Source organism: Venturia canescens, chromosome 8 (assembly GCF_019457755.1).
Source record: "Venturia canescens isolate UGA chromosome 8, ASM1945775v1, whole genome shotgun sequence".
Lineage (NCBI taxonomy): Eukaryota > Metazoa > Arthropoda > Insecta > Hymenoptera > Ichneumonidae > Venturia > Venturia canescens.
Genome location: NC_057428.1, coordinates 20,410,779 through 20,436,767, shown reverse-complemented (window position 1 = coordinate 20,436,767; position 25,989 = coordinate 20,410,779). Strand labels below are relative to the sequence as shown.

The following is a 25,989-nucleotide window of genomic DNA, read 5'->3' as shown; positions in this document are numbered from 1 at the left end:
TACAAATGCTGACAGGACGCATTTGCAATTGCGAACAATGTTGGTTCTATTCAAATTTCTCGGAATCATCTGAGCATGAACGAATTCCACCGTGACGTCACGCCATTGCAAGCGCATACAGTGTGCTTGACATTCGGGGTTACGCGGATTTTATTCATTATGGCAAATAAGTTGAGAAATTTTTGAATATTTTATGTGTAATTACGGAATACACCCAACGACTCACGGGTGGTCAATGTCGTTCAGAATACTCTCGCGCATGATGTTTTTGATCCCGCCATTATCTCACACGTCCCCTCCACAGATTACGAATCAGATAACCGTATCGTGGTCAGCTGTGCTTGACAGTCGAATCGAGTGTGTGTTTGTATCAGGTGTCCACAAAACTTAGCCTCAACAAATATGTGACAACAATGAAAACTTGTGTAACGATTACAGAATTCCATTAAAAACTGGGGAAATACATATATACGCGATAAAATAACCAAAAAACATGTACAGTATCGAGATACGGAATCGAACTTTTCGAGTTCAAAATACAATTTCTTTGGCCGTATTAGCAACTTTTTAAAAGCAAAATATAAACGTATATAGATTTCTATAAAATTGTTTATATGAAAAGCTAGAATAATAATTCAGCAAGCAAAAAAATAAGAGTAAATGGTATAATAATAAATAGGCTTTTTGGTTCACAAAATGGAAATTTTAAACGCTCAATTTGGAATACCAACAAAATATATGGAACTATCGGATGGGAAAATTTGTGCTACAGTTCATAAAAATTGGTTGGCTAATTTGTGGACCATTGGTCCTATCCAATTTCTTATTCACGAACGCTTGTCCATGGACGAAATTGCTGCCAGACCGTCGTTGGAAGATTTGGGTCCTAACTGGACCAGGATTTATATCAGAGTAATAACATTGATGGAATAACTGAAAAAAATAATTTCTTGAATCTTATTTTTTCATGAGTTAAAACGCATTGTGTTTGTTTATTGAAAACCTCACAATTCTACAGGTTTATGAGAAACAGAACAAAAATGCTATCCCTTTGCCAAGAGACAGACATTCCACGAGCGCCAAAGTACAGCCCGAGTTGACTTTTGCTCAATTGTTGCGTTATGTTGCTGAAACAAATTATAGGAACTTATGGAAGGAATCCTACAAAAAACATTATAGTGAGTGAAAAATTTTCAGAATCTAAGTCAAAGAGAAGATCTTGGTTCTTTTATGCTCAGTTAGTGGAAAGAAAAAAATGTTCTATGCATATGGTTTTGTCTATTTTCTCTAATGCTTTATCTGATTTGCAGGCCTGTGGAACTCATGGGAACTGAAAGAACAATCTCACGCTCTCCCAAGTAGCAGTGATGTGGCAGTAATGCGAGAAATTTTGGCACGAATGTACGGCTGTTCGCTAATTAAGATTCGTAATGGTCATGTCATTGGAGTGAATCCAAGAGCTACAAGTACTTCACACTGTAACTTATTGCCGGCATTGCTCGCTGTAGAAACATCCCTTGCTTTCATGGTATTTCACGAACAAACAGCACGATATTCTTTGCAAGAGTGAGTTTATGAATTTCTTGAAACTTGATAAAATTTCAAACGATATATTGATGAAATGGGGAGACTTTTACATTCGAGTTTCCTCATTTGTTGGAAGTTTTTCGAATATTTGGATAAGTGTTTTATGTTTATTCAATCTGCCTCTGTATCTAATGCTTTTTTCTGCATTTATGACTATGAATCTATTTCAGATGTGTTATGTACAGTCCTGCTGCTTTGTCGACAAGCTACAGCAAACCCCTTTTCCTCATATACCAACTCCTATGCTTGTCGAGAGATCTTTATGATCAGGGTCTTGCTTTGGGCGAAATAACTCTTGGAGATATATTGATCATGGATAATTTCACAATTCAGGTGATTTTTCAAAATCCGCTATAATTTAATGTACACTCATTGTCAATAATTGTTTAAAACTATTGGAATTCTTGACGTTTTTTTTTTGAGTTGAAGAGATTCTATCGATTACCCAGTAATTACAACTGATTCCAGAACACAATCTCGTTAATTTAAATGCGTCGATTTTTTCCAGGTGATGCCAAAATTGAGCGACAATATTTACCTTAAATCGGAGTTCGACAATGACCAACAAACAACACGAGAGAATCAATCATCGCCGTCGCAACAAAAAAAAATAGGAAGCCCATCAAAGCTCGGTGTGACGACTGGGAATCCCGAATTCGGCCGAAACGAGAGTATCGCAAAAGTTTGCGAGTTATGGCTTCATGGTCACATAAGCAATTTCGATTATTTGACAGCATTAAATAATCTCGCTGGTCGGCGATACGGCGATCCAAGTTGTCATCACGTTATGCCATGGGTCACAGATTTTAGTTCACGCTGCGGTAGAAATTGGCGAGACCTCACCAAATCGAAATTCCGACTGAATAAGGGCGATCGACAATTGGATCTCACTTTCGACTCGCAAACAATCGACGCAAGTTCAAATTGAATCAATATTTTTGACAATTCTCTAGAAAAGTACCGCTTTTTGAACATGCATTTTTTAAATCTTCGTAATCATTCGAGTTCGCATGCATATGGGCCTCTTTTTTTACGTGAAAATTCTCAAAGTTATTGTTTCAAAACAGGTCGGACACCACGTATCGGACGTTCTTTCCGAAATAACGTATTACGTCTATTTATCACGACGATACACAAAATCCGTCTTATGTAAGCACGTAAGATCGCATTGGGTGCCTTGGGAATATCCGGTTTCGATTCAAAGATTGCACGAATGGAGCCCGGACGAATGTATACCACAATTTTTCACGGACCCCAGTGTTTTCAAGGTAAAGAAATACCATGATTTTTGTACGAGAACATACTGTATCATCATTCGGAAAAAGGGAGAATTACGAATATGCGGTAGATTGAAAAATATCATGGGCAAGACACTAATGTACGTTTGATTTTTCAGTCAATCCACGAGGATCTTCCAAATTTGGAAATTCCAAGTTGGGCTCGTTCTCCCGAAGATTTTATTGAGAAGCATCGAGAAGCTCTGGAAAGTCTTTACGTCTCTGAACGTCTGCATCACTGGATCGATTTAACATTCGGTTACAAGTGCGAGTCGAATAATTATTTTCTCTTGCTTCGCTTTTTAGTTAAAAAAAATAATACAATTTTGTGAATTTCTTGCATTGAATCGAATGCAGATTGTCGGGAATCGCAGCGATAAAATCGAAGAACGTGTGTCTTCAATTGGTCGACAACCATACGAGTCTTACGAGTTCTGGTGTTGTACAACTTTTTACGCAGCCTCATCCTCAGAAAATTGTACCATCGCTTTACTGGAGTAAAATGCCACCGCGGTTAAGAAATTCTGCATCGAATCCAAAAATAGCTAGTGAGTAGGGGAGAGAAAAATGAAACTTCAAAAACAACGAATAAAAACGCTGCACTGAATTTATTTATTTTTTCTCGTTTATCAACATTTTGTATTGTGTTGATAGGAAGCGAGAGATCTGGCGAAAAGATAAGCGAAGACGAGGGTCACAGTTCCGGGATGGACGAAGAGGAGTCTCCGATAACGACCCTAAACGTCGCAAGGTCATCGCCATTGGCGCTGAGTCGCTTACTCAGTCGTTCGAGAGGTTCGTTATTATCGGTGGATGAAAATTCGAGCAAGGCTGAAAAGCCAACGGCACAAATGATCATTTTACCAAAAGATTACAATCCGGTCGCAGCGATAGTGCAAGTGGAAACGACACACGCTTTTATGAACAGAGTATCGCACCGTACGTACAAACCGGAAATTTCACATCACGGAGGAATTGCGAATTATAAACAGATCGTAGCTTCGGGTAGAATGAAAGAGCAGCAAATAATCGGTTGTTTAATAGTGGAGATATTTTTGGCAAACAAATTTCGAGCAACGTGGAATACAGGAAGAGTCTCGTTCGCAAATCGACTGGAAACTTGCCTAAACGTATTGAAAACAAGCTCAGAACCGCTGCCAAAATGTGTACGAAACGCGGTCGCACTTCTGCTTCAAATCGACATAATGCCGAAGAGTTATGGAATTTTTAATGAGCTTGGCGAAGCAATGAGAGCAGGGAGCATAGGAAATTTTCGTTATCCGATGGTGACATGCATGGGTTTGCCTCCACCGTCGGCTCATCAATTTTTGCAGCCGGTGCTGTCCGGCAGCCTTTATCCTTCGTCAAAATATTTCCAGTGTCTCTTCAACCTTGTTGAAATGTTGCAAGAATACAACGAGCTCGTACGCGAACTGAATTACGTGCTTCAAGATGAGGAAGGAGGAGACAGCAACACGACGAGAACGAAAATCCGGTATTTGTGCAAAATAAGCGAGTGCAAAGTCAAATCGGTGGCTCGTGAGCTCGAAAAACTTTTGCCACAAGCTGGTGCTAACGCCATGGAAATGAGTCTCCAATTGATCGTTCCTCACGTACAGCAGATTATGAACGAGCCTTACAGCGCAGTATTAGCAGCCTGGTACCTTTTCGATCCTATCGCAAAAGCTCTGGGTCCTCGTGAAACTTGCGACACTTTTTTGTCATCGATTTTGCGATTGTACGAAAACGGATCAGTGATGGATAGTCTTAATATAACGGACGTTTTGCCGGCAGGTTCCTTGGCGAAATTTCGCACGATGAGACTCTACCATCGGAGTTTTCTGCTGAAGCTCATGGTGCGTTTGGGCCTCCGAAGATTTTTGGACAACTTCGTAACTCCACTGGTCGAAGCAGTCGGTGGTTACAGAGATTATATCCAAGGCTCGTGCTCGTCGAATCTCCCGAGGAGTGGGAACTTGAAGAGTTGTGATTTAAGCGGAAATAGCGGAGATGGCGAGGTTATTCTGTCCCCGTTGGACGAAGATTCTTCTCTTGATTCCGACAACAACGCAACTTCACTGTGCGAACAAGCAGCCGACGAATTTTCTAAGACAACCACTCCGATTGTTCTCGACACCGACATCGAGGAAGTTTTCACAATGGAAACGGAGTCCAGCCCCTCTCCATCGGAGAATAATCGTATACCGAGCATCGATATACGGGCTGAATTGAGTTTGAACCTCGTGGAAGATCTCTGCGAAGAAGGAGTGAGAAATTCTCCTCCGGGAAGCATCAAATCACCCACGATACCGATTCCTCGGAGATCGGACGGTGGGGCGACCAAATCCGTGACCGATTTTAACAGCATTGGATGCCACGTTGGAAGCAAAACTTCCAGCGAAGATATGCCCCTCGGAGGCTCTTACGTGACAGGAAAATCGCACGGATATAATACAAACGATTTCGACGAAGTCGAAGTCCAAAAACGTCTGATCATAAGAGACGACGAGGCCAAATCTGGAATAGACGAAGTCATTTCACCCATGGAAACTCGCACGTATGGGCCTTGTGAATGTAAAGTGTCAGAAATGAGTGCCGAGTCCGTCATATGGTTGTCGCATCGTCTCGGACCGGTTTTGACAGCTCGTCATCTCTCGAGAAATCTTCTTCGCATGTTGACACTCTGCTACGCTGGAAAATCCAATTTGTCCGGACACCAGGACGAAAATGGTGACTGGAACGACAACACTTTAGCCGGTGATCTCAATGCGGTCAAAGTCCTGGAATGTCTGACGGCTATTGCTGGTCTTTACGGCGAACAGATTATTTTGCTCCAATATTTAGCACACATGACGGAGCTCTTGAGCTTATGCAAAAGAAAATTGACTCCGAATTTGGAAGGGGGCCTCGTGTCCTCTCTCGCACTTCTCGTTCACATTGCACCTTGTCTCAGCGATTCGTTTCTCATGGAAGCACTCCAGGAAACCATTGTTAAATCCATTCTGCATCCCACCGTTCGAGTGCTTTCAACCACCCGATACAACTTCCCGAACGGCTCGATCGCACGTTCAGCGTTAGCGGAAAAATATCTTGACGCTATTTTCACGTTGAGCTCGAGACTCGGTGCTTCGATGACCAAGAGTCATTTGGCAGTCCCGATTCAACGTTTCTTTTTGGCTTTTGACAAGGCTTTCGCACCTGTCGCTAAGAATGATGAGAAATCTTCTCTCAGTGGCTCTTGCAACAAAAGCGATCGTAAAAACGATGCTTCTTCGGATGAGAATCAACGACACGACGACTGGACTCTAATTGACAATTCTGGCATACAATTGCTCTCCAGTGCCAACAACGACGTGTCCATTTCCTACTCACCTCCGGTTCTTGAAAACGACGACGTTCCTAACACAACAAGGAATAAGGCGTTTGAAGAATTGAGAGAAGTTTTCACAAAGCGTTTTGCTCATCGAGCTTATCTTCTGTTTTACCGCCACATCAACGAAGAAACAATGGAGGAAATATTGAAGAATCATCGTTTAGTGAGAGATTTGTGTCACGAATATGAGGCAGAAACAAGGCTAAACGAGAGCGAGGATTATTCCAAAGCCAATAACCTTTCGACCCGCGAGGACGAACTTGAAGAGAGTGAAACTTTCAGCAAGGGTATCGGTAGTTTTGGAAATATTTCCGTTGTAGGAAATAGAATAGAGGTACAAACGGAATCAGTGGGTTCGAGAACCCAGGGAGGAGTTCCGGAGGATGAAGAAAGGATTTCGAGTCGTGATAACGGGGGATCTTCGAACGGGCGACAATTGCGTGGCAATTGGTTAGCTTATTGGGAGCACGAGATAGGACGTCCCGACAAAGACACCAATTTCAATCTGAAACAGATAAAACTTCAAAACTTCGTTGGCCACACCAATAGCATCAGATGTATATATGTACTGGACAATGAGAACAGTTTTATGAGTGGTGCACGTGATAAAACTGTCAAACTGTGGAGCTTGAGAAGTCAAGGCGATGGAAATACGTCCTCCTCGTGTCAATACACGTACACGGGTCACAAAAAGTCCATTTTGGCTTTGACGTTCCTAGAATCACTTCGATATGCTGTAACTTGTGATAGTACCGTCCATTGTTGGGATCCTTTCATGGGTTCGTTGTTGGGATGTCCAGAAAGTACGAGGCCAGCACCTGTCAACACATTAGCTGCGAGCCCAGCACCCTCTACTTCTCTTCTTGTCGCAACGACCGACATTACCATAAGAGTTATAGATTGTCGTACTTTCCAATATGTAAACGAGATGAAAGTCTCGATGAATCCAACCGGCTTGATTCGCTGCATTGCGATCGCTCCCAGCGGTTATTGGGTCGCGTTGGGACAGGCCTCCGGTTTTCTTACGATTCTTGACATTCGTACCGGGCTGATAATCGCCTCGTGGAAAGGTCACGAGTGCGAAATTTTGCAGCTCGAAGCTGTCAACGAAACTACCATCGTCAGCTCTTCTCTCGATCAAACTATCGCCGTCTGGAGCGCTGTCGATGGGAAATTGAAGTTTCATCTCAAAGGGGCAACAGAACCAGTTCATTGCATGGCCATTTACGAACAACAACTCGTTTCGGCCACAACGGCCAACAGAATCGGCGTTTATACCGCAGTCGATGCAAACTCTTCTTTTGTCTCGTCCAAATTACGATCTGATGCCTTTCGAGGAGTTATCACTGCCATGGCAGTTCTACCACTCAATAGACTATTGTTACTCGGAGCTGACAATGGCGGTATCACTTTGTTGTGCTGATTTTCGAATCTCTTTATTTTTATCAAAAGCGGCAATGTGAATATATTATATTCGTATTTATCAAGTGGTGGATCGTAGATCACGTGAACTCAGTCAATTTAGGATTTAAGTTTTTCATGAAATGTCAATCAATAAAATCATTGAATTAGAAAGACAATATAATTTTTGTCACTGCTCAATTTTCTTGCCCTACAATCGTTCTCCGCCGTTAACTTTTTGTAAAAAAGTTGACCTGGGTAAAGAAAACGGGAAAACTCGTACTGTTTAGTCTTTATATCAGGAATTCATAGGTTTTCCGGCATGACCTGCGTAGGAGGCGGTGAAGAGGTTAATAAATAAAATGAATAATCGTTATTGTTCAAATTGTACATAAAGACGATTTTTATTTTTAAATACTTCTTGGACACCGATACTTTTGTTTGTGTGTTTCGTGTTTGTGTGTTTGTGTATGTAATTCGTATATTTGTTTGTTTTTACGTTTTTCACGTATTCATCGCTCATCATTGTATTATTTTCACTCTTTCTCCCGCGCTCAGGTGTTAAGTGTGTGAGTGTGTAATTAACTGTGTGTTAATGTAATTCTGGTTAGGCGTTTATATCAATCATCATCAGATCATCACTGTTCGTAAATCACCGTATAGGCGCTATATGCGTTCGTTTATTTTGTTTTTGTTCGGCATGGTTTTATTCATTTATATATTTAGTGTGGTTGTTTTTGTTTTTGTTTTTTTTCTTCCCCCGGAGAGTTGAAAATCTCTGTTATGATTTTCTGTTCTTTTCATTTTTACTTTTAGGAAAAAATGGTAGCGCAATACGATTTGTGAAACCACAACAGTTTTTAAAATCTTGGATGTTTTTGTTTGTTCGTTTTGCTCTTTCTCTGCTTCTGCGACTCACTACAATAATATACGATGTCCTCGTGGAGGGATGGACTTACGAGTCTTTTCTCGACAGCATTAATGAATGATAAATGAAGACGAGAAAAGTCAAATGATACTACGCGTAATGTTAATAAATTATATGACAAACATCGACAACGATTGTGGACAATAAAAAATGGCTCTAAAATGAGAAATCCATTCCTCCGTGACGATCGACACATTTTTCTTCTCACTTTTTTCAGATCTACTTTTTAGGAGTTTAACTTCTATGCGACTTTGATCGATTCGAGTACAAAATTTCACGACGCGATTCCCTTCGACTTCGAGTCACTCGCCTTATCCCGATTTTTATCATTCGCTCGCTTCGTTAAATCTCGCAACTATTCGTTTCATTCGAAAAACTCGCTTTCTGCTGCCAACGATTCCGTCAATTCAAAGTATTCCCAAACATATCGAGCCACGTTTCCTCACACGCAATACCGAACGGTTCGAAAACTTTTATCTACCAAATCAACGTCGAGTCGTACGTTCGATATTCAATGTACAAATTTCGATCTGATTCATCGCTTTTAAACTGTTTTTTTTTTTTTTTTTTTTTCACTCGCGAATCTCTTATTTCTTCATCCGGATTCTTAGAAAAAAATGTTCGAAACATGTTTGTTTACAACGGAAACAATGGCACGTAGCTCTCGACGGATTTGGACAAAAATGTGATTCGTGTTACAAGCGTTCCGAAATTTCCATCAAGTTTTCACGCTTTCAAATCGATCTTACAAACGTAACCGTCACTTTATCTTTCCAGCCTCCTGCTCCGATTCTCCCCACTTCGCGTCTCCAATGAACTCCGTTTCTCAATGCATTTCTGCCGTTTTTTCGTTATAATTAAAATGCGGACGTCACGTTCGACCGAGCAACGTTCGACGAAGTAGAAGTAGAAGAAGAATGAGACCCGCTATGACAACGTTTACACTCGCACTTGTTCTCTCATTATTTTAATACACATTTTACTTTCCCACTCCCTTACTCCCGCTTTCTAAATTCTATTTTATCTCTTTCTCACCATTTTGGTTTTATCGCCTCATTCAGAAGAAAAAAAACAAATCACAAGCGCACATTCACTCGCACACTATTCTTCACCCTCTCGCGTCACCGGCACAAACGCCTAGACGCGAATAATTAATTCATTAATAATACTATAATATATATAATTAATTGTGATCGGCAGCTTCGAATACACGCGTCGGCCGAACGTAAGCAACAATATATACACATTAAAAAGCTTCGTTTACAATTATTATTACTTAATTCATTTTTTTTGTGATTTTTGTCGTTTTTTCCTCAAGAAATGTTTCCTTTTCCTTTCGCACAGGGGCGGGGGGGGGGGGGGGGGGGGGGGGGGGGGGGGGGGGGGGTAACGAGAGATGATAGATAAAACGGAGGAATTTAATATTGATTTTCGTTATTATTTAACGTTTTTTTTTCTTTCGTCGTTTACTTCTAATCGAAACGTTTCATCGTCGCGTTCGACTTTGTGCTTGTTCCAATTGACAATTTCACCATCCACCGTTAAGCTTCATTCTTTCTTCACTCAATTAATCGTGTTTCTCCTATGTGATGTTGCTTCTTTCAGCTTTATTTTTTTCTCAGTAACACATCCTCGTTACGTAATCGTTCTTTCGAATGTCTCACAACATTTTTCTATTGAGGATTTTGCTTTTGTTATCTCCGTGCATAAACTCCTTTTATACAGATTTTCGTCAAGCATCAAACCGAACCTCATCGAAGGACACACGGCATGTTGGATGCATTATGTATAATTTTCGATTTTTCATCATTCATTTATGTCGGGATGGTTGAGTTTTACTTTTTTCAAATTTTCTTGTACCTCGAGAAAGTTGGAGTTTTTTAAAAACTTTTTTCCATTTTTCATGATGATTGGTAACTAAAATTTGACGTTTGTGAGATTTCAATGAATATCGTTGTGCAAGCTTGACATTTGGCAAAGCTCATTGCATTATTTCGTGACGTTTTCATGTTACTTTTCCCATGTAGTACGCGAGGCTCAAGAGAACCGAAAAATTTTTTGATCAACCACTCCAACTTACACATCAGTCCAAATTTCTTTGGATTATTTTGGCTTTTCTTATTTCCTCATAATAAATACCTAAAAAGCCCTAATACTGCAAATATCTTCAATTTTTAATGAATTATGTTTTTCCCCACTTCACGTTTTCAAACCAAAAGCATGAATTTCGTATTCGACTCGTTCTCGACTTTCGTCGACGCGTTTTTGGGAGACACTGTGAATACGAAAAATCGCATGGTTTTGATTGTTTCTTTTATCCCTTTTAAATTCACGTAGAAAATTCATCAATTTTTTTTCCTACTCTTAGGCTCTATTCGATAACCGAAATGTTTTTTTTTCTTTTCACTTGGAGAGGCCTCTCGACGAGATAGTGACAAGAGAGCAAAGACGCGAACGAGACAAAAGTCTACGTTCGTCGAAAAAGGCTTCTCGATTGAAATATCATTATCGTTATTATCAACATCATTATTATTAAAATTACGGAGATTTCTTGAGTTTTTTTTTTTTTTTTTTTTTTAATTATTATTATTTCCTTCATTTTGAAAACCCCACCATGTCTGTCATGATCCTGGTTTTGTTTGTTTGTCTGTTTGTTTGTTTGTATGTTTCATGTCTTCATTCGATTTCGGCGAAATAATCTCACGGCTCGAGGACAATACTCACGTTTATCTCGTTCTTCAACCTCTCACTGTTTACAACGTTACACAAATATTACATTACGTACGAATGTATAAAATCTCGTTATGGCTAAACGGATGTGGGGGTGTCTAGGGGATTTGAGCGATCGAGTCAAGAGAGATTCAACTCTCCAAAAATCCTTATCATCTCTCTTTCTCTTTTTCTCTTACTGAATCGAAAAAATTCGTGACATTTTCACCATCACTTATTCTCTTTCTCAATTTTCATGATTTTTTTTCTCATTTTTTTTTTCTTTTTTCTCATTATAATAGTAACTGTGACACATTGCAAAGCTCTGCAGAGCGTCTCAAGCACGGTTTCTTCCCTACTGTTTTATCTTTTTTCTTTGAAATATTCATTTTCCAATCGACGGATACGCGAGATTCCCGAAAGCGCATGGAAATTGTTTTCTCTTCTATCAGCTATTTGTTGTAAATAATCGGGCTCAATATCGAGATTGTGCTGCCTGGTTGGTTCGAAATATTTCTTAATAATTCGAAAGGAAAGCGATGATTTCGAAGAAATCGAACGCGCGTCTACGGCACGAATAAAATGGCCTTGGGTCGCAATAACTTTTTCAAGTTTTTTCCAATTATTTTTTCTTAATCTGACGTTTTACAAACTATGGCACTAATCGGACAGACAGACCACGTTTTTCTAAAAAATCGTAAAAATAGCAGATCTTACAAAAAAAAACATGATTTGAATGATAAAAATTATAAATAATGTTTTCAAAGTTTTGTTCGCTTGTTTTGTGACGATAATGGGCGAGGAACATCTCAAAAATTTATTTACATGGCCATGATTTTTGTTTCCAGGGTATGAGACGACTAATATTTGATCCCTGCAACAATTAATTCTCTACGTATAAAAAGAAGCATTTTTTGAGAGGATTTCTACAAGTTTCTGTCCGTTTCCTTGTAATCTACGACAAGATATTTTCTGTTTTTGTTCTACTTTTGAACAAACCCCCGTAAAACGTGACGAGTCAAATGACAGTTCCCATTTCCACTCATATTTATGCGACTGTCTTTCATTTGCCTTTTCACCGCAAATAAAAAGTATAAACGAAAGAAAAAGGACAAAAAGACAAATAAAGCTACAACGATATACTCTCGACCGCGCTTACTTGCTATACGCTTGCCAATATTTGCATATCAATAATAAATAGGTCGTTTGTTTTACCCGATACATCCAACATGACACTTATACCATTTCCCTTGGCTTTCCCCTTTCTCATTCCGTTTCGTTTTTTCACTTTTCTCTATGACACTTATGGATTGACTCTCCATTATACAATCGACGCATGATTAAGAACTCTCGATGTCGAAAATCTTGTTCCCGAATTACCGAGAGGATATAATAGAGGATAATTAAAATGATAAAATATCCATCGCTATTGACTGGCGACGCGAATTTTTTCAAAGTTGGTCAGTCGTACAAAATCCGTAGGTGCGAAACTTTGTTTTTTTTCTCTCTTTTCTCCCCTTCGAGTCGTTTCGTTTTAATCGTATTTATGTTTGTTTGTTTTTTTTTATGATAAAGGACCAAGCACTATGCGTGATTGTTAATTAACAGCTATTAAAAAAATCTCGTTTTTGCTTCCCGTTCTCGGAGTACTTTTGTCCCTATGAAACTTTGGAATTTTTCTGACAAATAACTCCGAGTTTCCTCGCGATTTATGTTTCTCCATTTTGTTGGGTTTTCGCTTCTCTCTTTTCCATTTTCTTCTCTCCTTTACACACCGATCAGAAGTCCTCACTCAACATTTCGAGACGCGACTCACCCAGTGATTCTATTCCTTCGTATTTCGTCACTAAACCATGACAATCGCTTCCTTGTCGCAAAATAGGAATGGATATTGGTCTATCATCGTTTGAACTACGTCTTCCAGGTACGGCCTCATCGCCTCGAACCTTCCAAGATCGTTAAACTCGATCGGCAACAACGTCGGCCACCAACAAATTGCCAAATTTTTGCTATCCATACTGTTCAATTTGCAATTCTCGGCGACTCTGAAAAATTATCAATTTTGTGAAAACAAATTGTACAAAAAATAACAACTCATTTTTGGTTCGTTCAGTGGAGTAACACGTTCGGAATATAAGTTTGCCCCTTTGCCTAGTAAATATTTCGAAAAATATGAATCAACTCACTTGACGAAATGTTGAAAGATGAATTTAAGAACGTCGAAGTTGACTGGATTAAGTTTGTTGAGCATAAGTCGGAGAGCGAGTAATCTGCAACTTCGATCTTCCATATTCATGCAAGTCGCCGACATGGGTTTGCTGATACCACGAGCACCTGGTGACCAATTGAATTTATCAAGTTATTCAGTATGCAAAAAAAACGTGTTATTAGTTTTGTGTCACGAGAAAAGCTCACCAGAAATGTCCTCGAGCTCGGACATCCGTTCTTTGTCGATGAGCGGAGGCAGCCTCTTGGAAAAGAAGTCTTTTAGTGCCGTTGCTACAGCGTTCACAGGAATGTCTAAAGAGTGTATGTCCACATTGCCATCTGGAAAAAAGTATGTGAAAATATAGATAAAGGTTATTAAGGGATAGGAAAGTATGAGGTTGAGAAGCTTTTCTCGTCTTTTTATACCTTCTTCGAATTTTTGAAAGAGCAGTTCTACATGAGCGCGATTGCCAGGAACCCTGTAGATGCCTTCAGAGTCGAGACCTTCATCTTCAATGAAATGTACGCATTTTTCGAGAAAAAGTGGTATCCGATTGGTATCACTTTGAGCGAAGTCTTCGATGAGCGACTGTTGCGATTGTCCCGAAATAGTTCCGCCGCTGTTGCCCTTCGTCTGCTTGATTTTGTCTTGTTTCTTTTTCTCACGCTCTTTCTCTTTTTCAGCATTTTTTTTGAGCTTCTCTTCTTTCTGTCTACGTTTCTCCAGTTTCTCGTCCTCCTTCGCCTTTTGCTTGTCCTTTTTTCTCGATAGCTTCTCGAGATCTTTTCCCTTGGTCAGGATACCAAACTGTAGGAAAAACACAGATTTTTTCTTGAATTCCAATTTTTGTTTCTTGAGATTTTCGTACCAGCGAAATACTCACACTGGGTGAGTTTATCTCCCTCGGTGAAGAGACGTCTAGACTCGACTCATCATCTGGAATGTTACCGAATGTATTGTCACTCCTCTGCCTTGCTATAAGAGAACATTCGCAAATTTCATGAATGAAGTATCGTTCGAGACCGTTTAAAGCTTTTCGTAACAGATTGTCACTTTCTGGGACATCAAGATTTTTCATAAACTGGAATGTTGGAAATTTTTTGTGGTTTTTATCGCGGACTAAAACTCCGAATAACCAATGTCCAATTAGCAATATGCATGATCATTTCACATTGATATTCGAAAACAGGTTATTTTGTGAATAAACCGAATTCGACGATGAAACATTCTATGCAGGAGTTTAGCATGTTCGATTTTCTTGAACCTTCCATTACTTACAAGCAGCACTGAACATTTCCTGGGTCATATGCTTGAGGTTGAAGGGATGCTGCAGCGTGGCTGCCAAATGTTGGTGTTGGAGAGAATTTCCGAATCGTTTCCTCAAACTAACCGCAGCATGTTTATTCTGTTTCGATCTTGGTCTGGTAGCGTGTTCCGGTTCGCTGGACTCTGAGCTATCCGGAGTTTCACTGGATACTGAAAGATAATGGACTACCTTATTCAAGGAGAAAACTGGCAGGATTCGAGGGGATCATTGCAAATTTTCGAATATATATTAAAAAAAAAAAAAAAAAAAAAACTGGTAATAATAAAGTAAAATCGTACTTCTTTCGGTGGGATCGATTCGCCAATTCTTGTCTTCTTTAAGGCTATAATTTAGACCGACTATACCATCGCCACTTCCCATGCTTGCTAACGACGGTACTTTTGGCGTTGCCACTGGAATGGCCGTACGTTTCTTACGCGTGCGTCTATAACTCGCTGGTTTTTTCTCCGACATACCAATCACATCAGCCACCCTCTGTCTCTCCAATGAACTCCACTCCGAGTCCGAGTCACTGTAAGCTGCAAAAGCGGAAAAAGTCCAAAATGCTATATCAAATATAGAAAACAAAAACCGAGAGAATTATTGCAAAGTCAACGGAATGACAAGAAGAATTATTAAAAGTCTGCTTAAACATATTTTCATACTTTTTTTTTTATTTACTAAAGTTGACTTTGCCTCATTTTTCTCTTGGTGCATTGAGTTGCTATTTTAAAAAAATTTAAATACGATCGCACGTCATACACACGTTGGAGATAAAGAAAACGTTATGTAAATATTTAGTGTCCAAGTAAAGTAAGCTCCTTCACATCAATTGAACGACGAAGCGACGAGCCAAAGATCGAAGTAATAATCGATGCTTAACAACCTGTGGCGACGGATTTTTCAACAGACCAAGTCTCTCGGATGGATTATTTAACCCTTTAACATTATCCACTTGAACGAGTGGCAAATTATATTGCTGTTCGATACAATGAATTTTTATCTTATTAAAGGAAAAAATTCGAGTGAATTGGAGCTTTAATCTAAACACATATAAACATAAAACATGAAAGATTAAAATATTTCGTGCAAACGAGTAACATCAATATGAAAATATTGTATCTATTATTTCGTATAAATACCTGCAAATTTGGTATTCAGTGGGAACCCTACGTTCCCACTTATCGTCAAAGGGTTAATTATCCTCCTAAAAAACGGTCTAATTTTTCGATTACATTTGATAGAAAATCATAGTATTGATATTTCTCGGCGGAAGTGAACATTTTTTCTATGTTTTTAAATTTACAATTGATGGTTTTTGATTTACAGTCAAGAAATTTCATCAAACCACAGAATCTTTGTTTTTTTTTTTTATTAAATGGTAGCTCTGGGGAATGTTCCTGGCAAAAAACACCCAAGCTTGAACATTGCACAGTGACAATTGTCATTTAGCTGCACAGAAAAGTGAACGAAGTAGCCTCTGGTAAACGAAAAAGAAGTTTAAATATCAATCAAGTAAAATTTATATATAGAGCCGACAATAGGGCGATGTAATCGAAAAATTAAACGAATGGCTATCTCTCTGCCGCTAAAATCAAACGCCTTAACTTACACGGCTGTCCCTTCTCGCGTCTGTGACGCAACTTGGACTTGTTGTTAGCGATCGAGTCCTGTACAAGTGCGTAAGTATATTCGCCATCGTAACCGGAGTAAAGATTTGATACGACGTCCTTCGGGTGTGCGTACTCGGAGCCAAGATCAACAAGCTCCGGTATCGCGAGTGGCGCGTGTCCGAGGCTCATCTTCGACGCGTGCTCGTCCTTTTCACCGATAGTCATACGCGCTATCGCATCCGTTACGTTCGAGAAATCTTTAAGATTTATTTTACCCGGTTGCTTGAGCGTCTGACTGTTTCCCTTTGGTCTCGGCTTTGTCTGCGAAATATGTCGTCTCCCCGTTGTGAACGCCCTGTGCGAATAACTGTTTGTCACTCCATCTTGATGCATGAACGTGTCCTTGACCCAACCTGATCACCGAATGTAAAATCATCAATATCATTGAGACGAATTTGCAGCTCGGAGTTGATTCTTCAATTTCGATATTCGAATGAATTATTATTTTTGGGAATACGTTCTTATGAAAGTGATAAGTAGAGAAAAAAATATAATAACCGGATAATTTGTTGGCGAGATCGCCTCCTTTGAGCAATTCGCGTTCCCTTTCCTCGCGATGGAAATCGACCTGGCTGTAAATGTCGCTATCGTCGCTCGGTGTTGCTCTGTTGTCGACGAACTGCTCGTTCAATCCGGTCTCACCAAGATCACCGTCCGGTGTGAGCTGCTCATATGATTCCGAACCGCTCCTAAAAGTTACAGACATACTGCTTCGCGTTAGATTTATACGGTATTTCAGAGTCTTCTTTGAACAAAATCAGCCGAAAACAATATGCAGAAGGATAATCAACAATTTCTCGAAATATCGTTAAACGAGAAACATCAAATAACAAAGTTTGTCGAATATGAACAGTGTTAAAACAAAAATATTTTTTATTTCCAACAAAAAGTAATTTCCATCGTATTCATGTTGAAATATCTTACCCATCATCCGGCGTCTGAAGATGGTAACTCTCGTGCCGAGGTGGTGGCATCGGATGGAGTGCCGAATACTCCAAAGTACCTTCGCCACTGTCATTCAAATTACCAGGTTCTTCCATGTTAAAAGCTTGCTCAATTTCTGGTTTCTTTTCCCACACCTCTTTGAAGAAGGGAGTGTAAAATGCAGCTGCAAGAAAAAATAGCATTTCAATAAGATTGCCCAGAAGTTTTCAAAACGTATGTATTTATAAAAAAAAAAACAAAATTTCAGTATATTGTTAATTTTCAATCTCTTTGATATACATAATGTTGCCTTACTTTTCTGCTGGCAACTTGAAGCAGATGTCATAAAATGTGCCTGCAATCTATCAGCAGTGGCGTTTCCTTCGGTAATGAGCAAATGACTGAGTTCGCTGCTGAAAAATGCGTTGGCACCTCCGGTGTCTGTGACTGCCATTATTTGTATAGGCAGATTGGGAATGTTCATTGAAAATGCGCTAAAAAGGTCAAATGCAACGAATTTACGATCGAAGAAATTTGATAAATAATTATCTCGACTTTTAGCACGGAAAATATATTTTTTTTCAAACTCACTTGAGCGTGGCGAGAGAAGCTTTTCTTTTTGTCGAATAAACGAGAATGAAACCATGCACGAGCTCGTCCCTGAACGCATTAGCTCCGTGAAAACTCGATATTATGACTTCAACTCGTCGCTTCGATTCACCCAGGAAAGTTTCGAGCACGATGGATTTTTCACCGCTCAGAAAACAACACTGATGACTCAAAAGAGGACCGAGAACATTTTCCACTGAATAAGGATCGCCGCAGAACATGCACATGATTATCCTGAAATTCAGTAGCAAAATAACATTTTTTGATGAATAGTCGACGAAACGATAGATTTAACCAATATCAAAAAGTTTTTCGACCTTTGTTTTTGTAATTTTTCAAATAACAATGATGCTTTCACCTTATATCAGGCTCGAGACACTCGATAACACTCTGATAAATATTGAGAAAGCCGGCACGATGATTAATCGACTGGATGAGCTGTTGTAGCGCATCTTTGACCAGAGGAGTTGGGAAGCGTTTGTCCTGTTCCAAATCTTCGATGCAAACGTCGATGAATGGGCATTGTAGGCTGTCAGCGAGACTCTGGCCTTCTTCTCTCAAGCGTATTGCTTCCATTTCATCGATATTCACATCGGGTACGAACATTATCACGATCGGTAAGCCTTGGAAAGGTAATCGATCCTCTTGCTCCAAATTTGATAACAATGTTTTCTCCAGTGAGGAGCGAATATATTCGAAAGAATCCTCGTTTGCGTAGATACAGAATGAGCCTGGGAAAAAAATTGATTAATGAACCACAAAATCGTACGGGGAACGATGACGTAATGAATTATAATTCTTCCAACTTTTGAATACCGACATAATGAATACACAGAGAAAACGTTTTATTAAATAGTGACGTTACTAGAAATAATTGAAAACTGTGAATCATGTAATCGCTCGAACAATCGATTTTCCTGCATGAAATAGAAGGGGATAAACTGCAGCGAAAAATAAAATAAACGTAATAGCGTGAACGTGCGAATGACTCACCGTGAGGCATAAAATCAGAAGTTGTAAACGAGTTATGAGGCAATCCAACGTCACCATCAATAACTCGATAACCGAGTGTGTACAGCTGACAATCGATCTCGACCTCATCGTCCTCCGTTTGAGTTTTAATTTCTCGAGCAAATTCGCTGCCGAGTCCGTTGCTGCCCAGTATCACGAGATTCAATTGATTGTTGTCCGATGTCAATTGCCACTGACTGCTGTGGTTCCATGACGAAGGTCTATTGCAATTCAGAGAGTTCAGAGGTTCGATCGAATTATTCATTGTAATGTCTTTTGACCCTTTCCGCTCGAAATTCTATTTTTATTCGCTTTCTTTTACGATCCATGAAAAAATAATGTCAAGTAAAACTGAGACTAAAAATTATTGGCCCTTATGAATTTTCATTGCTGTGCGAACATCTGCGAGAAATGGTCTGTAAAAATAGTTTGTTTTTTCATGAACCAGCGAACGGTAGATTGCAATGATGTTTTTTTAACCTGTGCGCTTTTGTTCCGAGTATTCGTTCTATGAGTGCGTCCATACAATTTGGAAATGCTGGACAATGTTCCCTGATGGGACAATGCACGAAACCAAGATGCTGGAAGAGCATCAACTTCCTGTCTTGATCGAGTCTGTCCAGTGCCTTATATCTGGTGTTTAAAACAAAATATCATTCAGTATTGAATTTTAAGTATTTATATATTAATCGAGCGTTGTTAAACGCGAATGATATTCTACCTAAAGTCGTCAAGCAGCGCGTCCGTTATTTCTTTGATGTCGTCCTGCGTGATAGTGCCCGACGGTGCTATGCTTTTGAAATGATAAAAAAGGTCGGCATGTTCCAAAAGCAATTCCTGAAAAAAAAAAAACTGATAAATAACTCAAGTTCGCCTTAAAAAACAGATCGCGTTCGATTTTACGATGGAAGCAACAAATTTCCGAGTGGTTTCCTTACTTGAAAACTGTGTTTGGCTCTTTCAATGATTTCCTTTTGATGTTGATCATAAATTTCCTGGCAATCGTGATGGGAAAGAGCTTCGAAGCACTCTCGACCCATGAACAGTACTCTCACCTCGGACAAATGTTTGCCGGGTGTGACGTAACCGGTTTCCTCCAGTAATTGTTTGAACTGTTTTTTCCATCTGTTGAATGATTAGAAACTTGATTTAGTTATCTGACACACCAAATCGTTAGCTTCAAAAGATTTGACGAGAATTTGAGAAAGTTTACAGTCACAAATAGATTGAACGACATTATTAAAGCGTAAAAAACCCTCGAGAAATATTGCATTGTATAAAGTGATTAAAAAAAAAAAACAACAGAAAAGAAATTTCAATACGTATAGGCTGCCCGTGTGACTGCGAAACCGCAAGCCACCGTAACAAATATCAGATTTCTTGTCACGTTCGTAATGCACCGAAGGACTCGACGAAGACGTAAGTTTAAACAACACATCGGTTACACGACTATTTTATTGAATTGCTTCATTGAAAATAAAAATAATAGTACTAATATGGAAAAATGAAATATTATTAATTTATCAATGAAACAATAGTTATTTTTAACCCAACAAGGTTGCCCCATTGATTTTATGTCCGTCATCAAGCTTTTTCCCATATTGTCCACTAAATATTCTTGCATGCGATATTCATGCGAAAAAGTATGTAGAGTAAGGCAAAACACAGAGAGGGAAAGAGAAAGAGAGAGATTTTTATTACCTTTTGGGGAGTCTGCATTAAGAAACGCCACCCAGAACGAAGCAAAGCATTAGTTAATTAGTTTTACCATTAAACATGTACACAGATACACGAATTTTGTATAATTCATTCGAAATAATTCCTCAATTTGAAGATAATTCCAGTGGTTTTGTAAAGACGGAATTATAACTCCCGAGATACGATGAAAAGGGCCATTTCCGAGTGATTATGTCGCAGGAACTTATAATTTAACATTCGTAACAAAAATTTCCATTTTCGTGCTAGCCGAACTTTTAAATTTAGAGTGACTCTATTAAACAGTCAAACATATACTGATTAAAAATGGATTTTCTATGACAAATATGTATCGGTTTTGTTTTGAGGATTGAAATATTTGATTTGCCGAATGGAGTAACAACTTCATACTCACTCGAGTCGTCTTTGCTCTTGTTGCAAAGCGTTAATGTGATTCTTAAAGACGGTCTCAGCTTCCGGTGTTTCCAGAACATCGTACGGTACCTTTGTGCTATTATTTTCACCAAAGTCATAATCGATCCACGATATATCCTCGGGACACTCGTAAAAGTGTTGATGAAAGTCTGGATGTTCTTTTATGTATTGCTGCACAGTTGACCACTCTCTGATGAAAAAATGCATTATTTTCGAGCGAATTATCCAAGAGCACGTTTCTCTAAAGATATTTGGATCAGGAGATCCGATTGCTAGATTATTAAAAAGCAAAAACGAAAGACTGCGAAATTTTAGTAATTTGATCAAGTGAAAGAAAAATAGTAATTTATAAAAACTCACTCGTTTATCAAATTCGAAATATCCGGGCAAATTTCGTGAAGTATTTCCGGCAGCATATCGAGGTAGCCCTGAATTTTCTTAGCAACTTGTTCGTCTTTGAGTTTTTTTATGTGTCTTCGAAATAATCTTTGAGTAGCATCGATACCGAATAATTCAACGAAGTTGGTGAATTCTTTATGCTGTCCAAGTTTCTTGGAGGCTTGTGACCAGAGTGCACGGTAGTCGGTAACGTGTATTCTAACGAGTCGTTGCAGAGACTCGGTCGACATGTCGAGAAGTTCTTTACGGGCTCTGGCAGCTTCAGCGAATGGTACAACTTTGCTACGTATTTTAGTTTTATCGATTGTCTGAGCGAGGAGCATAAAAGCAAGATCGATATTAATGTTTTCGTGAGCGGAAGTTTCGACGATGAATATTGAATTTTTGTATTCCTTTCTCATGACCAATTTTTCAGCCTCTTTGACGTATTGCTCGTTCGCGTCGTCGTTCTTCGTCGTAACAAGAACAACCGGCTTTTTCGTTTTGACCAAATTATTAAGGATATTCGCTACGATTTCAACTTGTTTCTCTATCGTACGATTCGGCACGACACTCACATCGAAGACGCACAAAAAACCATCGATGTTTAGTTTACCATCGGGCAATACTTTTTGCTCGTATTCCTTCTCAATACCCAATTGATTTTTGCAAATGTACATTAATTTTTCGGCGCTCGTTATTTTCGTCGACGCGCATCTTTTCGCGTATGGCTCCATTTTTCCACCTTTGAATGGCTGGAATGACGCATCGTCAATAAATTCCGTGTGCTCTATCACTTGAAATTGAAACTCTGTTCCATCCTCTGCCAATTTTAACACTTCGCCCCAGTACAAAAAATGATCATTGTTCACCACACGACCACTGAAATCCGACTGAAATACAAATCGAACGATTCATTAGAAAAAAGCGAAACATTTGTTTTCCCATTGTAAAAGGAAACTTCCTTGCGATAATGCAAAAACTTCAACAACATTTCAATCATTTAATAAAAAAAAAATTTCGTTAACTAATTATTACTGTTCAACTCCACAGGAATAACTCTTTGTTTTTTCAGAGGTGATTTGGTTTTATTTATTAATCAGAAGCATTGCTATTCATATATAAAAATTTGAGAAAGTATCCAGCACTCATTTTATTGGGGACATTATCTCCGTGAAGAGGTCATTGTGAATGTGAGGCTAATTGGCAATTGGTTTAACAACCGTGAAAATCGTAAATTATGATTATTTCCTCTATATAAATTTCCTCTGAAATAGCACAAACGATTGTGTCAGAAAGAATAGGAAAATTCAATAAGATTTTTCATATTCCTATTTTATTTTGTTTCGAGCCCTTCAAAAATTAATCAATAAAACATTATTTTCTATAGATAGAAATAAGGAAATTGAGATTACCTGTGATAATACAGAAATGTGATCAACGCTGTAGTCGTCGGATAGAGACCTCATGAATCTGTTACATAAACAAGATTTCCCGACACCGACCTGACCCTTGTCCTTTTCGATGCCCGAAAGGCCAACAACGGCGACATTTATGCTCTTCAAATTATCGCTCTTTCGCGCCATGATTAGGATCTTGTTTAGGTGTGAAATGTTATGTACCAGTAGCCATGAAAATGAATTAGCGTTTTGTTTTCTTCTCTCTCTCACTCTGCTGCCCTTGGAAGTCCACCGATGATTAGATAGAATCGAGCGCCAATGAGAAGCGAAGGGGATAAGACTGAAGTCTCTTGACTTTTTCAACAAATCTTTTTATTTGGCGCTCTAGAAATTTGTAAAAATCTCCTTTGGCAACATTTTTGCCCAAATGGCAGATTCCTTTGTTCTTTACTTTATTTTTCCTCGCTTCATTCTTCTTCAACGTATCCCATTATTGCAAAATTTGTATTGTCAATCATTAGAGAGCGACGTGTAAAAATTATTTGTTGCATTTGATTTATTTTGTCTGCTATCAAATCGTGCGTTGGTCTCCTTTGAATTTTTCTTAATGAAACGTTAACCAGGACGTTTGAACTTAGACTCTATTCTTGTTAAGTTTTTTTCACAAAGCTCTAGAGCAATCATTTATGGCACTGTATACATTGATATATATTTCTATATTTATGTACTCGTTCAATTCTGCAAATAACCAAAAAAATATACAAATAAGTTTGATGCGGTTGTATAATTCATGTAATCAATGTAAGAGCGCATTTTTCCACAATTGATATGATTTTGGGAGAAGTAAATAATAAGTTTTGACAATAATTACTATATGACTGCGATCAAGTATACTTTTCAGAAGATATATTCCAGCATGCTCGTCGTTTTGTGTTTCTTACCGCATGCATAATATAACGCCAAGTTCTGATTAAAAAAAAAAAAAATCAGTGGAAGTTTTTAATGTTGCCCAATAGGAAAACCATTCTCATTGCCTCTTTGAGAATTAATTCAGATCCCTACCCGTACATAGATAGAAAAATAAATAGAATGGAATGATAATTCGAAATGAAATAATTATAGGTACGGATGCCGATAAAATCCTCACGCTTACTGATCAATTTATTTCCTCTCAAATTTCGATTCGATCTTTGCACGTTTCGTGCGAAATCTTGCAACATTTAAGTGCCGGAATTTGAGACGAAAAATTACGATAAAAAACACCTAGTGGATGGTTTTCGCGGAGGGTTAAATCAAACGGCAAGGAATGAATTGTAATCGGCATCTCATTGACGTGATCGATGGGCGATACATTCGCTTTCCGGGTTGTCACGGGGTCGTGGTTGGCCGTGATTGTTGAGGGGTCGGGGGTATGGCTCGAATAAAAAAAATTTCTCAAGAAATTTTGAAATGACAGTAATACCAAAAATCAATAATAATGGTTCAGAGCTCATCGTAAATTTTGCAGTGGAAAAATTTTTCGGGTAATCGAATCCAGGATAAAAGGATTTTTCTCCGCGCCCCCCTCGCGATGTCGACAGGATTTTTCTTGATTTTTATCAAGGGAAAATCATCTTTATTTTTTCGGCGATTCGTTCGAGTGCTAAAATTATTACAAATGTAAATCGTGCGGTGACTAATAAAATTCGGTGGTATATTGTGGAGCATGTTACCTCTCGTACAAACGCGATGCTCAAACACGAAAAGCTCGCGAAGAAAAGTGTCGATATATATGTATATATTAAACCTGTGTATTTGTGTATTTCTATATACATGTAAAATATACATGTATATAGTATTACTATATTCTGACCTGTCTGGCACGCCAGCCGGCCGTCCACTCTCCTATTTCGTTAATATAGCACTTGTAAAATCCGATAACTCACGTTAAACTCGTAATTATCGCGCACTTAGGTTGCCACTCATATGTTTATTCGATAGAACGAATACCTTTCAATTGCATTCGAGATGCCTGTGTCTCATCACGAAACAAGATTGAAATTACACGCATGTAAATAACTTCACGTCAAATATCGAGTACTGCTCCGAAATGGAGCCATCTTGGTGGGTGGGCACACGGCGAATAATGTTTTTCTTTTGGTTAGTACAATATAGCAAACCCCCCACTTTTCCCACCAATACCATATATGCTATATACTTACCATACCGTTTTTAAAGGAAAACGCTTTTAGAAAAAAAAGGTGCAAGCTTTTTTCTCTGACGCCGAAATTTTTTACGACCCTTTCTAATGCAAGACACGCATACCGACGAAAGACAAAGACGTCGCAACTCTCATTCGAATTTGCAGCATTATCCATTTTGAATGCGATACAAAAGAACGCTTCATTGAAATTTTTATTGAATGACTACATGACTTCTCATTCATAGAATTCGGGATAAGGAAGGGGAAAGCCTATTTATCATCATCTAGTTTCTTTTGTTCATGCTTGAGATGAGCCGTATTTTTTATTTAACAGAATTGAGTACAATTGTATTGTGTTTGCACTTATATAACGAGTTGAGAGGATTTTAGAAATAAATATTGCAATAACCGCCACGCGGTACCTCGAATAACCTTGTGGTGTGTTCGAAAACTGGACAAAAATAATTATATTTTCTTGTCCAGATGATGCATGATTACCAAATTTTCCTCATGGAAACTGCCATCAATTTAAGCAGTGTATTCAATTGATTTTATATCACATTTCCGGCATTTATTCAGGATCATCATTTCACCCAGCATGAACTAATTTACCATTTCCATCATTGATCATCATCTTGTTATTTATTTCACAAAAACTGTACAGTTTTAAAACCATTTAAAACTAACCTATGCATTGACAAATACTCACAAGTTGGCGGCACTGCAGTCAGATTGGTAAACCTTGCGAAGTAGAAAAAATGAATCCTCCCCACTACCGCCGCGGGCCGCCAAGAGCTCGTTCTGAATTTAAGGTGATCTATCATCTATCACTTAAGAATAAGGATCAGTCGACTAACCTCACTTGAAATTTTCGAAATCGAAATTCTTTGAC

The 25,989-nt window shown here is 38.8% G+C and overlaps 2 protein-coding genes across 9 annotated transcripts; one reads left to right on the top strand and one right to left on the bottom strand.

The window, feature by feature from the left end:
- Nucleotides 1–201: 201 nt before the first annotated feature.
- On the top strand, nt 202–7,812 carry Wdr81 (WD repeat domain 81). Its single transcript, XM_043427517.1, has 10 exons — nt 202–586; nt 680–912; nt 1,019–1,178; nt 1,311–1,566; nt 1,758–1,920; nt 2,096–2,500; nt 2,655–2,855; nt 2,984–3,129; nt 3,222–3,412; nt 3,519–7,812. The coding sequence occupies exons 2-10, from the start codon at nt 697–699 to the stop codon at nt 7,658–7,660; spliced, it is 5,880 nt and encodes a 1,959-aa protein (XP_043283452.1). The 5' UTR covers nt 202–586; nt 680–696; the 3' UTR covers nt 7,661–7,812.
- A 3,310-nt stretch (nt 7,813–11,122) lies between these two features.
- On the bottom strand, nt 11,123–25,087 carry RhoGAPp190 (Rho GTPase-activating protein 190). 8 transcript variants are annotated; one of them, XM_043427524.1, is made up of 22 exons: nt 24,768–25,087; nt 22,931–23,653; nt 21,498–22,408; nt 21,118–21,327; nt 20,709–20,720; nt 19,946–20,132; nt 19,729–19,844; nt 19,488–19,640; nt 18,990–19,228; nt 18,355–18,727; nt 17,979–18,230; nt 17,703–17,881; nt 17,388–17,571; nt 16,962–17,170; nt 16,403–16,816; nt 15,090–15,329; nt 14,763–14,960; nt 14,368–14,420; nt 13,910–14,291; nt 13,691–13,822; nt 13,462–13,609; nt 11,123–13,320 (listed from the first exon to the last, which is right to left on the bottom strand). In XM_043427524.1, the coding sequence occupies exons 2-22, from the start codon at nt 23,099–23,101 to the stop codon at nt 13,122–13,124; spliced, it is 4,962 nt and encodes a 1,653-aa protein (XP_043283459.1). In that variant the 5' UTR covers nt 23,102–23,653; nt 24,768–25,087; the 3' UTR covers nt 11,123–13,121. The 8 variants fall into 8 exon arrangements, with proteins under 8 accessions (XP_043283459.1, XP_043283460.1, XP_043283454.1 ...); XM_043427525.1 differs by having other exon boundaries at nt 16,962–17,152; XM_043427519.1 differs by having other exon boundaries at nt 14,368–14,459; nt 24,768–25,086.
- Between the last annotated feature and the right edge of the window lie 902 nt (nt 25,088–25,989).